Source organism: Strigops habroptila, chromosome 7 (genome assembly GCF_004027225.2).
Source record: "Strigops habroptila isolate Jane chromosome 7, bStrHab1.2.pri, whole genome shotgun sequence".
In the NCBI taxonomy this organism is placed as follows: domain Eukaryota; kingdom Metazoa; phylum Chordata; class Aves; order Psittaciformes; family Psittacidae; genus Strigops; species Strigops habroptila.
The window spans coordinates 64,854,065-64,869,578 of record NC_044283.2 but is presented as its reverse complement, the minus strand read 5'-3'; the positions used below and the strand labels follow the sequence as shown (position 1 = coordinate 64,869,578).

General features: G+C 42.9%; 1 protein-coding gene across 2 annotated transcripts in view; it reads right to left on the bottom strand.

Moving 5' to 3' along the window:
• The window catches only part of RNF150 (ring finger protein 150), a 133,568-nt gene extending 122,301 nt beyond the window's left edge, over positions 1 to 11,267 (bottom strand). For both annotated transcript variants that reach the window (XM_030492664.1, XM_030492663.1), the window contains exon 1: positions 10,339 to 11,267. In XM_030492664.1, coding sequence (XP_030348524.1) covers positions 10,339 to 10,804 — 466 coding nt within the window. In that variant the 5' untranslated portion in view covers positions 10,805 to 11,267. The remainder of the gene's footprint in view (positions 1 to 10,338) is intronic.
• Between the last annotated feature and the right edge of the window lie 4,247 nt (positions 11,268 to 15,514).

Here is a 15,514-nt window from a genome sequence, read left to right as displayed (position 1 = left end):
ATAAAGAACTACCATGATCAACTTCTGTAACCTTCCTTGTACACATACTACCACAATTTTCCCAGAGGATGGGGTAATTTTTCCAGGATGTGACTTTTAGAGAGCTATCCAAGCCCATTCAAATAACACTAAGTTATGGGCAACAATTTAGGAAATTGCATCTTACTATATGCCTGAATTTGTCTCACTTCCATTGACAGCTACTGATCCTTGTTATGTCTTTGCCTATCTTCATCTCATACCAAGCATCATTCCCATGTGTATCTAGACACAGTGCTAAAGTCCTATCTAGCCTGCTGGTAAGGATATATACACACACAGCAAAAGTAAAAGATCTTATAGCTCAGGGACTGCACAGTGGGAAGACAGAAAGCTGCTGGCACACTATCACAAGGAAAAAAAATCCAGCATTGCAAACCCAAGTTCAATTTCTTTAAACAATGCTTGTAATCAAATGCATGCATTGATTCCTGGAGAAGCGTAACATTTGAGTTGGGGAGAAGTCAGGTCTGTGCTCTGGGGTGGAAGCAGTGTCTAAAGCTGGTGGAAGCTGATTAAAATATATCATCAAAAAAGGAAAAAGAAACCAAACTGTTTCTGAAATGTCTCTGAAATTCTGAGACATTAAATATTTACTAAAATCAAATCTTCCTTCAAACTCAGAACTGTAAGATCTTTTCTGGAGAGCAAAAACTTTCCAAAACAGGTTTGTTCTTGAAAATCCATTTCACTTCTAAAGATAAAGAGTTTTGATGGAAAAATTCCCTGTCTGTTTTTCTAGCATCCAGCAGGCAAAACTTCATCTTCATCTGCAAAAGGATGAAAGAGCAGGATCTGCCCCTTGCATAGAGGGGACTGTAATTTAGTCTTTTAAGAATTCATGAAAAAGACTTAAGAGTGTTCAGCACAAAGCCATTCCATGCATAGCAAGCGTGCTATGCCTGATTGGTAGTCTTCTGTTCATCAACAGCACTGCCACTCTTCCTGATTGCCGGTGTCCCACTCATCCAAGCCGACCCTGAGCAGCAGACAGCAGATGCTCTTTAAACCCAGAGTCAGCTGCAAAGGAAAAGCAACCAGAAGAGCATAAACCTGCTCTTCCTCCCCTTACAGTCAACTTCGTATGTAAAGCTATTCGGCTATTTTTGTCAACCTGGTAAGGGGTGGGAAGAAAGGAAAAAAACCCCAAACAACTCGAAGAGATGAAAAACAGGTGCAAAGCACATAGTAAGAGAAGATGACAAAAAAAAAGTGGGTAAGAAGTCCAAGGGAAAGATTTATTGGAAGTGTGGACAGTAAAGAAATTATACATGCACACACACACTTCTCACCCTCACACCCCCCAAAAAGAAAAAGAGAGAGAGAAAAAGCATAACTAGAAAATGAACACGATAGAGGATTGAAGGAAAAGTAAGGCAAGAGAAAGACATCAAAGGCAATATCATAACAAGTCATAACGGATTTAACTCAGGCAGCTCCTCGTTTTCCAGTGTGAAAAGTCCTGATACAGTAATTACTAAAGGTATGAATTTGATAGACAACCAGATGGTACTTCAAACACACGGACACATAAAGAACGATAAGAGACCAGGCACAGAGATTACACAATCTTGCAAAAGCTGCCTCACTCAGGAAACACAATACTGGCAGGTAAAACTAGGAGACAGTGAGCATATAATAAAAGCTTAAAAAGGCACAAGAGGGGAAAGCATGTTCTGTACAAGAATCATCATGAACAAGACTGCAGCATCAGACTGTTCTGTTTTAAAGACTCTTTTTGGAGTCAAACACAGAGATGCCCCAGAAATGTGGCCAGAGATTTTAAGATTCTCTAATACAGAGACTTTTTGAAAGGGCAAAGGAAAAGCAGAAATATATTTGTGTCTCTTAGCAGAAAATACTGAAATGGAAAAGGACAAACATTGGCTAACATCAGAGGATGTAAAACCAGAGAGATCTTTATCAGATACTGATACAGAACTCTTGCTTAATTGGAAAATCCAAGAAATCTTTCACAGTGAAACTTGTTACACACCCAGCGCTTTGATCATGAAGAACTGGAATTGCTCTGCTAGTATGACAGTAACAACTAAGTGCAAAAGCTTCCCAAGTGCTCCACAAATCAATTTAAGCAGAACAATAAATCTGTACATCTTACTGTACTGAATCTGAAGCCAGTGAACCCACGACACATATTCGACTGACACATTTTACGGTAATCTTAAGATTAGACATATGTGTTAACTAAAGAAGAATCTACCTACTAGGCTCTTGAGTCCATTCTTAATGCTGCTGTACCAACACAGTACCATAGTGACGGTGCTAGAAATTAATCCTTTGACAAGGACTGCAAGATCAAGCCATAAACAGAAGGGCACAGTTTAACGACACATGATTTACAAAGGTGGAAGCCGAAGATTAATGTGATGCATCATTCTCTTTAAAATATTATGGAATAGAAACTCATTTTAAAAAGCTATGTCTCATTAACTGTGTAGCACAAGGGAGCACTTGCCAACTCGCCCTATTCCATGCATCCCTGGAGGAGCTACATTTCTATTCAGATATAAAATGCTTCTATCTGTGTTTAAGGAGTATACAAGATATAGTCAAGCCAGGAGTCTCTTTTATAGAGAGTTACGTGGCTGTAATTTATGTTTCTGTGTTTTGGGAACTAAAAAGATAAATATTTTTTTCCTTCAATTTGTCTCAAACTGAAAATAAGGTTAATATAAATGGGCTACCTTTTCAATTTACAGCAGGCACTGTTACATGCATAAACACAGTTAAACACATCAAATTTGAAATGGAAACTCTGACAGACCCTTAGGTCTAGCAGTATAATTGAATATCACTGTGATTATACTGTCACAAGCAAATGAACAAGCACTTCACTTTATTGATGTTATTTGTAAGTCACTCTTGAGAAGGAAAATGAAATGAACAATTATTTGAAAAAGCTATTATATCTTTAAGTAGCAAAGAATCAAAAGATGCTAGGTTTTCATATTTCAAAGTAGAACAGCAATAAAACAAACAGGTTAATCTTTTCATCATCTCCTTTAGTTCTACTCAGCTCAGTGTTCTAAGGTTTATCTCAAGTAAGTTATTGAAGAAGAGCCAAAAAATAAATAATGCCCTTGTTATGCCTCTCTTGTAAAGCACAGCTACATAATATTGTTGTTTCATAAGCAAACCAGTCTTTACAACCTTTCTCCATCTACTAGAACTGGTGAAAGAAGAGGTATTTCCACTCATCCATTTTTGAACTGAAAACCACTGTTTTCACTAGGGTGGTGGAGCCCCTACATAAGTAATTTTCAGTCTATCCTGGCTGGAGGATTGTTCCACAAAATGCACTGAAGAACACTAAGCCTATTATTGATGAGAGTCAATTCACAGCAAATTCATTAGCAAAGTTGTAGGTTTATGAAGCTTGGCATCTACTAACATGGGCAATGGGTCAGACAGTAGATATAAAGCTGGTACATTTAATACAGCAAATTTTAAGACTTGAGGTTTCACGTAAGTGATTTGGGGTTTCTCCTCCAGGTAACAGAAATAATCGTTCTTAACAAAATTACGTTCTGAGATACTACATCTAAACTCACGCTTGAACAACCAAGATACCCTAGGGGTCCTTGACCCTGCTCATCCACATTCAGGACTTGGTCAAACTGTTTAGTGGCTGACCTGTGGCCTATGTATCTAGATTCCTTTTCAAGAGAAATCAAAACACTATGAAGTGAGAGAGAGCTGGGCATGAATGAAGTCCTGGGCCACATCCCACTATGGAATCAAGACACAGCAGAGTAAGCCTGTTTGGACATAGCCAGTTACAAAATATTTTGCCTCGTCTTTATTCGTGCAATTGCCATAAACTCCCCTAAACTGTGTGGTACAACGGTTAGAGTTGGTTTTAAACCTTACCAGTTAGCAGTTATGCCTCTGACAAGATGACTTTATGGAAGTGATGAGAATTAATTATTGCAAGATATAGTATTACTATTTAATATCCTCCTTCATTTTATATCTCTTCCCTCAGCACCGTTCTGCTAATTAAACAGACTGCATTTGGTTCTGAAGCACCCCAAGGTTCTTTCCTTTTCAAGATGCTAAGCAAAAAGCACTGTGGCAGTAGTAGGTGGTAACACTGTAGGAAGTAGTCCTGCATTAGTAAGGTGACAGATTACATGGACTACTCAGTCTTTTCCATATCTGATTTCTATGAGTCAATGACTGTATTGTTTGCGACTAGTACTCAAATGCAACTGAAAGGGCAGAAGTGAAACTTGTCTTGAAATGAATGCTGTTTCTGTGCAGGTTAGCTATGCAGAAGTTATTGGGAAGTGGTGAAGTCGTTGGGATATCCCTTCATAAGGATCTAACTCTCCATCAGCCTGGCTCGTGGTGTAAGGAGGCAGAGGTTACTTGAAACTCAGTCATCTCACATGACAATGCGCTATGAGCTTCATCAAACAAGTGCAGCAAAATAATGGGTTCTTTTAGTCCTTCACTTACATGAGAAAGTAGAAAATGTCCTTGTCTCTTACCAGCAAAAGAGACTCTTAAAGTGCCAATGCTGAACTGTAGGCTTCTCTCTCCTTTTGCTGAAAATGTTCCTGTGTTTTGTGATGTACCATGAAGGGGGGCAGCACGGAAATGTATCTGCATGAATTTGTGAGCTATCATGGACAAAGACTGCCATAGTATTCTAATAACCCAAGCTAATATATACCATTTTAAAGCCAAAGTACCAATGGGACTAGAACAAACCATCACTTTATCATAGGCAAGCCATTCTCCTAAGGACAGCACACCAAAAGGAGGTGATCCAGATTAACACAGCAGTGAGAATCAGGGCTGATAGAGACTTGTTTCTGAGGAAGATTTTCTTGTTGCTGTGTCACTTCCTACCGCAGAGATCTGAAGACATCCCTTTTATGAATATCACTACAAACAGATGCTGCAGAAAAGACATGCAGAAATCTAACTGCTTTTGCAATCAGTAAGTTTGGAGGATCAATGCAATCTTTAATGAATCAATACTTCATCACTTCATAGGGAAAGCTGTACCTTATGACTTGATCCAAAGCTCAGTGGACTCACTGTCTTTCTGCTGGCTGCAATGGGCTCTGAAGGAGATACACAAGCCAGCCATGAGGTTGAAAGAAGACAAGAGATTCAACAAGGCAAAAAGCATTTCATCTAGTGACAAACCTCAGTTGCCCCAGTGCTGAAGTGGCTGCCCCAAGTAGCTGCCCCAAGTAGTACCAGAGACCAAGATTATTTTGTTGGTCTAGTCCTTGCAGGTCAAATTCATTCCTCTTGCTTCAGTTAAAGCTAAACCAGTGACCTAACATCACGAAGTCCCCCCGGCAGTTGGCATGACTGAACACCTCTGTAGCAGAGAAGTCTAGCACTGAGCCTCTGCAGAACCAGTAGGCAGAAGTGTGTCTCACTAGTGAACACAGTGGGACAGCTTGTTGGCACTACTGCTGGCTCCAGCCAGTGTTATAAATCCTTGATTTTGCTAGAGAACCAGATTTTTCCAAAACTACCGAAACCCACCCATGATGGATCCAGGAGCTCCTCCAAGATCCTAGGGATGGCAGCACACCCCAGCCATACCTCAATTTCACAATGGATAAGGCTCAGAGATGCACAAATCTCCATCTCCCTCCCCCACTGAGGTGGTTTCTATTAGGAATGAATCCTGGGTGTCTGGAACAGAAAATAATTATGGCAGGCCCTGGAAGCCTGAAATCTCCAACCCTTGATTAATTCACACTTATCCATACGTAAATGCTGTCAGCGCATTTTCTTCATTAGAATACAGCAAAAGTTTAGGGAAACAATTGTTTTAGTAAAGAAACAAATGTAGCTACAGTACTGAATTATGTCTGTAAAGAGAAAAATCTTCAACTCTAGTGTTTAATTTGCACATCAGCACAAAACTACAGGGGAGCCCCTAGCCAAAACTACTACCAACACATCTTAAAATACGTCAAAGGCAAGACTAGTCATTGATCATGGAACAAAAATCTGAGTTCAAGGGAAGAAACTTATTGAACTGAACACGCACAGATCAAGGCTGGCCAAATTCACAGCATGTGTGGAGGGACACACCTGGTTTTGCAGTGGGATGCCATGCCCTCCTTATGCAATCTGGCACACACATGCTGCACTTGAGGGCCAAAGAGGGAGGGAAGAAGTCAGGCTCATCTTAGACCACATATGAGATTCATGTCTCAAAGATGCAGTTGACAGTTGCTGCCATTGTGTACAGGCCATTATAAAAAATGAGGCATCTGCCCCTCATTGAAAATGGGCTGTCATACGTGCAGCACGTGACTTAAAATCTGTAATGGAATGCACTGGAAAAGCAGAATACGGAGAGTGCAAAACTGCCTGACTCACATATGCTTCTGGTGCAAAATCCTTAGGATGCAATTTACTTCACATAATAATCATACCCATTCTGTGAGATATTCTGGTGCACCCCAGAATTCAAACTGAATGTTAGTAACTGTACTGAATACTAAAGGCTTGATTTTTACCCACATAGGAATCATGTGTACAGTCACAGTTAACATCCCTCCCTAGTCCCAAGCACCTAGTGCCCAAGTTAGAAGGGGTCCCCTCAAATAAGAGCTGTAGAGAGGGAAGTTCTCACCTTGAATCACCTTCTGGAAGACTCCATTACTGTATCTATTCAGAGCTCAGAGGAAGTGTTAGGACATGTGCTACAACAGGTAATAAAAATACTTCCAATTAATACTAAGTTATTAAATGTACACACAGTGGTTAGAGCCTTTTCAAATGTAAATAACAGCTAATTTGTTCTGAATAAGAACAAATGCCAATCAGAAACCGTAGCCAACACCATGGATTATTCTTCTAGAGAAAAAAAAAAAAGCCCAACATCCTCTATATTATTAGACTACTTTTCTACTAGTGAAGTTGATTTAGGAAAAATAAAAAGCATCTGGAACAGAAATTCTAGATGCTTTTATTCCTTCTCTGGTTAAACCCTATTTAGTTAAAAAGCAAACTTGGACTCACAGCTCCTAGACTTCAAGCCAATAAAAATAAAGTTGCCGGCTTGCAAAGGCTGTAGCAGCTGATGCAAAAGCAAAGTGTGTCCTAGCACGAGAACCACAGACCTCTGCATTCCCTGTAAGCGCAGATGTCACAACTCTACCTCACTTCTGGATGTGCGAGCAGTGACCTAAGCACAAGTTCTCTGAAAGCAAAAGCAAAGGCTTTAAACACAGTGATTGAACTGGTTCAGACTGTACACTTTGGTGTACTATAAATAAATCCTGGAAAGTCATACTTGAGTATTTCAACCACAAGCTTTGATATAATACCACTCTGGTTCTGCTTTGGGGGTGTTGTGGGGGGCGGAAGGAGGTCTACCAAGCCTCCTTCACGTTCAAGAATGGTATCTTGCTGCAGTTACCTACGGATTTTGAAATCAGCAAGCACCACGTTAGCAAAGGGTCATTGGCATGCATTGTAGCAGAAAACAGGAAACATAATTAAACATACAGCTGTGAGGTAAGATTTTTGGCAAGAGAAAGAGAGCGTTGGGAAGAAAGTGTCAAGGGCAAAAATAAGAGTAGCACAGTAACGTCAAGAGGGGGAATGAAGCATAGGGGTAGTGATGAAGAAATTAGAGTGGGGGTGGGAACAGCAGAAAAAGAAACACAGATAAAACGTCAGCAAGAGAAGGCAAAGCATACAGAGGAGAAGAATGTACAGAAGGAAAAACATCTCTCTTTGGAGTAATAGTTGTTTAGTAAGGGCAGGAGCCACGCTGTTATGCAACAGGATCTACTGTTTTCTCTATAGAAAGAGTTTATTTAAGCTTATACGAAACCTCAAAAAAAAAAAAAAAAGCTGTGGGAGGAAAAGGGAAAGAGAGTAACATCATATTTCTTTCAACTTTTAAATTGCTTTTTAGGTCGTATTTCACCCTCCCCTCTCATCCCCCAAGTATTTTCCAGGATGGAATTTTCTTCTTCCCACTCCAGGATTTGGCGTGGGCAGAGCACTGCATATGCTGCTGAACTCAGAACCAAGAAACTGATTCATTCTTCCCTTGAATCTTGTGCTGTGCTATCGTTTAGACTGGGATCAAGCAAACGTCAAAGGCTGCAAGTCAGAAAGATAATTTTACACAGCTTGTATATTCACTTTGTCCCTGTGTAACAGTGGAAGAGTAAAGATAAATCCAGTTCTAATCCCTGCTAGTTCATCAAATATTTGTTTATGAATAATTATTCTTCCTCCTGTTCCAGCAGACTTAGGCTCTAAAATTCCTGAGTTTTGACTGTAGAAGAGGGCAGGTTTTTCCCTAAGGTAAGACCAACAGCCATTTCTCAACTCCACAGGACAAAAATCCTTAAAATGAAGACAACTTCACAAAATCAATCAGCAACGCCTTTCTGTCTCACCGACTGTGTTCAACAAGTCTGGATGATTTTCTGCAAGTTTCCTTTCATTTCAGCCTCTGGTACTGTACAATCACACTGCTGGGTATCAATTCAGTACTCAAAAAGGATTCTCAGAATAAGCTATAAGGAGTCATATGACATAAAAGAAGCTACCCCCAAGATAAGCGATAGAGTGTTTTGTGTTTTCGAAAGCTGAGGCCACTTTAGTAAGAAAGATTCCCTGCTTACTTCATTTTAGACTTTAAAACAAACAAAAGCTCCAACATTTTAAAAGGTTAGACACATTTTTTACTCCCACTGTTTCTTAATAAAACACCATTTGTGTGGGAAACCAGCTTAGTGCATACTTTAGAAACAGGCAAACCATTAATTGATCCAACATGTTGGCAGTTCTAGAGAAACTCACTATGACAAGAGCAAGCGATGCATCTTAACTTTTGAAACAGCCTGAGCTTTACTTTAAGGGTGCATAAGCATGCCAAGCTCCTACTACTTTACACTACTTAGTATATAATCTGTGATACTTAAAGTACCAAGAAGTATAATCTGAACAGCTACTAAACCATGTGCAGGTTATAAAGCAGTTTTAAGAAGCTCAAGAGGTTATGGGTTGCTTGTCTCACAAAACCATTGGAAAATACTAAAAAATCCCATCTTTCACCAATCCTACCAGAGACACATGAATTTGCCCAAATAAATGGTTAATCTCTTAAAGAGGCTGCACACAAGAGGATCCAAAAGCACTTCTTTTCGCATCAGCAGTATTGTAGCATTATAGTTAGGCAACAAATGTTTTTTCAGCACATCCATGCTAGCTGGTTTACTGTGGAAATTTAAAATGTCATTAGAATAACATCCTGTTTTGCAGCCTGTGTTTCAATTTACCCCTAACTCTGCTAAGATTCAACTAGCATGAAACAGCTGGGCATGATAAGTTACTGGATGCAAACCAAACAGAGATTTCACAATAGGTGGCATTTTAGTCTCCGTGGCATAGGCTGCTGGTATAAAAGACCAGTGACCCCTGCTAGAAAACACCGTCCCTAAATATAAATCTGGTGATCTGTTTCTAAAACAACATTATTTCAGATGAAATGTTGTTACAAAACCAGTGGGGTTTTTTGGTGGGCATAACCTGAGGTTTGGGTTGTTTCCGATAGCGGATTTCTGCTCGGTTCTAGTTGACGAGCGCATGTTGGGACCCAAACACAAACTCCATCAGAGCATTCACCTAGGACAGTGAACACTCCCTCACATCCCCCCCAACAAGCTCAGTGCTGGACAAAATACCTCACGTTCTCACCAAATTAGATACTTGGCATCCCTACTCGATCCCACAGCTTTAACACTATCACAGGCAGGACAGTGGACACTGTGTTCCCTGCTTTACTGCACGCCCTGATAAGTCTGCACCATAAACACTACGCTTCTCTTCTGAAGGTCTCAATCTGAATCACACTCGATGCCACACAGCACCTGCTGGAAGATCCTCAGGACACCACAAAACACCAGTGCCCCACAGCAGGCTCAGGGTCCCATCCATTCCTCCGACTAGACCAAAACTTTACATCTCCCAAACTTTTCACCCCCTGAGCGCCAGCGCATACTGCTGCCAGCAGGACATCCATCCTTTGCCATGGCAGCATGGAGCGGTGCTCCACGGCCCCCGGGATGGGCACCCACTGCCCAGCGAGGCCCACAGCCTGCCCTGCTCACACCCAGGAGGTGTGAGAACACCTTCCCCCCATCAGCTCCCATCCCAAGGATGTGGGGTGGCAGAGCAAGCTGCCACATGCAGGAAAACAGGGCCCATTTGTCCACCCAGCCCAGACCTCGGGGTGCGCCCACGGAGCACGGGCAGGATGCCGGGGCTCACCTGCGTGGGGCATGGTGATGGTCTCGTTGGCGTTGCTGGAGCCCACGTTGTAGATGACCACGGCGGAGGCGTTCTGGGCGGCGGCGTGGCGGATCTTGTCCTTGTAGGTGCAGTTGCCCCGCGGGATGAGGGCCACCCAGCTCTTGCCCGGCGCCGGGGCGTTGAAGCGGGTGCCAGGGTCACACGCGTAGCGGTCTGCGGGCGAGGCGGAGAGGGCCACCTGCCCGCGGGCGTCCTGCTTGGGCGACTGCTCGCCGTATCGCCCGCACTCGCTCTTCTCGCTGCGGAGCTCGGCGCTGCCGGCCGCCGGGTCGGTGTAGGTGATGTTGACGAAGGCCGTGTACCACTCCTCCTTCTCGGCCACGGTGAAGTCCAGGCACAGCAGATGCACGAAACAAAAGGACAGCAGCCATGTTGAGAGAGCCAGGCTGCGGCACGCTTGGATCACAGACATTGCCATCTTCATCTGACGGGCCCCCCCCAAACCAACCCAGCCCGGCCCGGCCCGGCCCGCCCCGCCGGGCTGTGTGTGGTGTGTGTGCGTGCGTGTGCGGGGGGGGGGGGTGTGTGTGCGTGTGGTGTGTGCGCGCACCCGCTCCGCGCGGGGCGGCGCTGCTCCCGCCGTGCGGGAACGGAGAGGGAGGGGGATGGAAGGAGGGGGAAAGGGCCCTCCCCGCTGCCTAATTCATGTCGGGGCCGTTTGATTTTCTCGCGCTCGCCCCGTCCCCGCCCTCCCCTCTCCCTCAGCTTCCTTCTGCCCCTTTCTCCCCTCCCTCGCTCTGCCCGCAAGGCTGCCTCCTCGCTGCTGCTGGCAGCCCGGTTGGGCTGGCGGGGTAAGGCGCGGAGGAGAGGAGAGAAGAGAAAGGGAGATGTTTCCACACGCACAAAGGCCCGGCCCCTGCGGAGGCCCGGCGCGTCCCGCCGGCGGGGCTGCTCTGCGCTCCCCGGGGTGCGGAGCGGCGGGGCCGCCGGGTGCGGGAGGAGCGCTCGCAGCACTCGCAGCGCCACCTGCCGGCGGAGCGGGGGGAGCCGCCGGCTCTCCCGGGGGATTAAGTCGGTCACACACCGGTTCCTGGTTTTAACTTTGATTTATTTCCCCGCTCTCTTCCTGACCGCTGCAGGATAAGTTAAAAAAACCTTGGACGTTATAATGCCATTATGCCACGCAGCTCCTTTACTACTTTACACTTCAGGTCAGAGGGATGGATAATCGCTTGTGTATCAGGCTTTAAATCACAAACTGAAAACATTACTTCCTATACGTTTCTGGCTGATAACGACAGGCACGTTTACCAAAATCGAGTGTGCGACTCAAAGGAACACGGAGAATCTCAAAAGTGAAACCTCAAAGAGTGACAGAGCCACTCTCTGGGAATACTCTAACTTCATGGACATGGGCAGAAAGGAATAGTTTAATTTTGGCTCTGTGAAAGTCCAGATTTGGGGACTTTTTTTATTATAAAACACCCAAAAATAATTTTGGCCAGGACTTGGATGCCTTCCAAGAAGGTCAAACCACAACTGACTCTGTCTATCACAGTGCAAGCAAGTAGCAAAATTTCTGCTTTTCCAGTATGTTCAGTAACAGAAGGATGTTGCCTATTTTAGCCCCTTCGTTATTAAAACCTGCTGCTAGAATTACCATTCCTGAGTATCCCACTAGTGTCAGTATTTGCCTGTTTACATTTTGTGTTCACAGCTGCCACTGATCTAGGTGAACAGATGAGAGTCTTAACCATAATTTACACACACAGAGATATGCTAGAAAAAAGTGAATTTGAGAGAAAAATGTACAGGTGAATAGGGGAATAAAATAAAGAAGTTTACAGGGAAACACAGTGGGTTGCCAAAAAGTCTACCATCAAACAAGAGGACAACTTTCCTTGGAAGCCCATTGCTGGAGAGGTGAAACCAGCAACTGAGAAGAAAAAAATATCACATAGAACTAACATTGAGAGACTAAAGCTGATGGCAATCAACATTAACTGGAAAGTGTTGAGATTTCATGAGGGAAGCAAAAGCCGTAAGGAGAAAATCCATGCCTGGATGGGCTATGGCAAATAAAGCCTTTGTATATTTGGAAGAGTAAGAAGTCTTATTAGAGAAGAAGTTAAAAGAAAAAAAGGTATAAATGATCAATAAACATTTCAGGTTCATATTTGGAAGGAAATGGAGGATGTGTTTGCCAGATTATTGACTCATAAAAGAGAGAAGCAGCAGCATCTCCTCAGAACATACAAAAACCAGCAGACCCAGAATAATGGCACATATGAATCCCAAAAGAGTGGGCAGGAAGGTGGAGAGAACAACCAGCTCCCTGACACTACTTCAAGTAAATCTGGGCACAACAGGAAATCTTGACAGGTTGGGCATTCAGTTTCCTGATAAGATCCAGAAAATCTAATTATGGTGACGAGGCAGTTACAGACTGGTTAGCTTAGTGTTAACCAACCCCAAGAGAAACAAGAGAGAAAAAACTCCAATGTAGGGATGAAGTTTGGGTTTAGGGGAAGCGGCCTGCCAAGCAAACATGATTCATGGTTTCGTGAAGAAACTCTGTGTTGTTAGTGAAATTACACAGCCGTGGCCACAACAGGCTTTTGAAAAGTGTGTTATTCAATGCTACATGACATTCTAATTACACGTGTAACCTATAAAGGACCAGGTAAGATGAGCTTAGTTGAAACAGAACATGTTTTAATAGAGCTTAATGCAAAAATACAACTCCAGGTGACCAAAACTGCTGGCCACCTGGAGCAGAACTGGGGAGACTGTGGTTTACTCTGCACATAGGGAGGGATTTGGGCATCAGAGTAGGAAGGAATCATGCTACACTCCAAAGGAAAAGGGGCCTAAAGAGGATGCAGCTATTCTCAGATGTTTCAGAGGAAATAACAAATAGAAGTAGAGAAGCGATTTTCTCTCTGCGTGAAGCATCAGCGAGGCAGACATTGGAAGCAGTCCAGCTTTAGTATCTGCATTTTAAAAAGGATGTTGAAATACTAGAGAAGGTTACGAAAGAAACCCTAAAAATAATCTGAAGTAATTCCTCTGCGGGGAGAGATTTCAGGTGCCCAATCTATCCAGCTTTTCAGGAAAAGAGGTGATAAGATTACATTGTGTAAGTACCATCACAGGCATATAACAGCAGGTACTACTACTAAGTGCTTCAAGCTAGTGGATAAAGGCATTATGAGAACCAAAGTTTACACCAGACAATGCAACTTAGAGCAAAAGTAGCTGATTAAACAGTGATCGTCCACTGGATAAAATTCAGATGTTAGACTGTCCTGGGTAGCAAAAGACAATCTACTCTTATGGTCAAATTAAACAAACAAATCAATCCCACAAAAGCATGCTTTATTTAAGTGCAAGATATGAAATTCTTCACAATTAATTTATAATCTAGTGGTCACTTTTCACCTTAAAAGTACTCCTGAATAAAACCAACAGAATATTTTATTACTTCTGTTGCTGAACGCTAAACTACAATTAACTAGGTCAATGCTTTGACTTATCATCACCCAGTTTGGTCTAATAGTTGATGGCGATTCTTCCTATACTGTTTCTATTCCCAGGAACATATAAGGTTCTCCTTTTGCCTGGCTGCCTAGAGCTCTGTTCTGGCACAAGAATACCTTACTGCCAAGGAACATCCAAGCAGCTGTAAATATGCTTCCTCTTAGGCCAGAAAAACATTTGCCACTACCTTACCCTAGCCTATGCTTTCTCCTTCAAAAAATCCAGAAGTATGACTTCTGTTCCACTCCAGCCCCCACAGAACCATACAAGGCACTCATCCAGTAAAATCATACATCTCCTTGCCTGGATGAGAGTGAAAAGCACAATCTCTACTTTTATATGCTGTTGAAAATCATTTTACAGTGTCTGTAACATTGGGGTGAGGGCCGTATCTCTGAATTTTGGACGTTATATACGACTTTAGTAATGTATTACAAATTCTCCTCCCCTTTTTCCATGTTTCTGAAGTGACAATAAATCCAGTAGAAAGTTCCAAGACCATCATATTCAAACTTGAGTGTGTGAAATCTGGTCAATAAGAAAAGTGACACGTGGGGAACTCCAGCTCCAGATTCTTAACATACTGAAACTCAGAAGCTGGATTTAGGTAACAGCTGATAACGAGCAAATGACACATTGAAATTCACTACATGTCCACCTCTAGTATGTGTCACAATGCTTTGTTAGATTGCTGTTTCACAAGGTAAAATTGATTAGTTCATACCCTTTTTGGTTTAAAAGGTAACTTGCTATGCTTAGATTGTTCTGGATAGTGTATCTGTACCCAAACTTTCAAATTATCTCGAAGGGAATGGCTAGAATTTGCTTCAGTTAAAGGTAAGGAATCCCCTTCAGGTTGCTAAGCCCCTCTGTTATGGAATCCCATGTTATTTTGTGGTCCTCTACCTCAGCCTATTGGGACACCAAGAGATAAAATGGCAGAGAGTTTAAAACCTAGCTTTTAAAAGACTAGGCTGCCTAAATTCTGCTGAAGTAGGGATTTACCTGGAAATTAGGGGTCTTAATCCAGAAGAATGCTGAAGATGGCATTGCCGGATATTGAAAAAGCCTAAATTAGGTGTGTTGGCTCCCTTTACCACTAATGGAAAGATACTCCACCAAGCAATTCAGAGTATGCAAACTTGATGCCTTACTGTATATAGGACCCAGATACACCCAAAGGTCGGTGATCCCACGTTGAGCTGGGCACAGGCAAAAGCAAGCCTATGGAAAATATACACCACAGAGTAGGGGATAAATCCCACCTCTCTCCCTACTCAGGAGGTTTCATTTAGCAGCTCAGTTCCCCATTGAGCATGATGAGTCCCCACAGGGGCAGGACCCCAGCAGGTGCCGGCTGGGAGAGACTTGGGGTTAGTGCTAACTTCAGCACAGCCTGAAGGTTTCTTGATGCTGATGGACAGCAGAGAGAGTTGACCAAAATATGATCTCTCTGCAGGTGCTCAGGAAAATGAGTTCTTTTGTCTTCCCTAGCTATGAGACTCAAATTGATTCTTGTTTACAGCTGGAGAAGAACAGAAGATATGTTAACACCGGGAGACCGCACAAGGAATAAAGCATTACCATCGCCTCTCTCATTTGCTGCCAATACTGTGCTTTGAGTTAAAAAAACCAAAACAAACCAAACCAACAA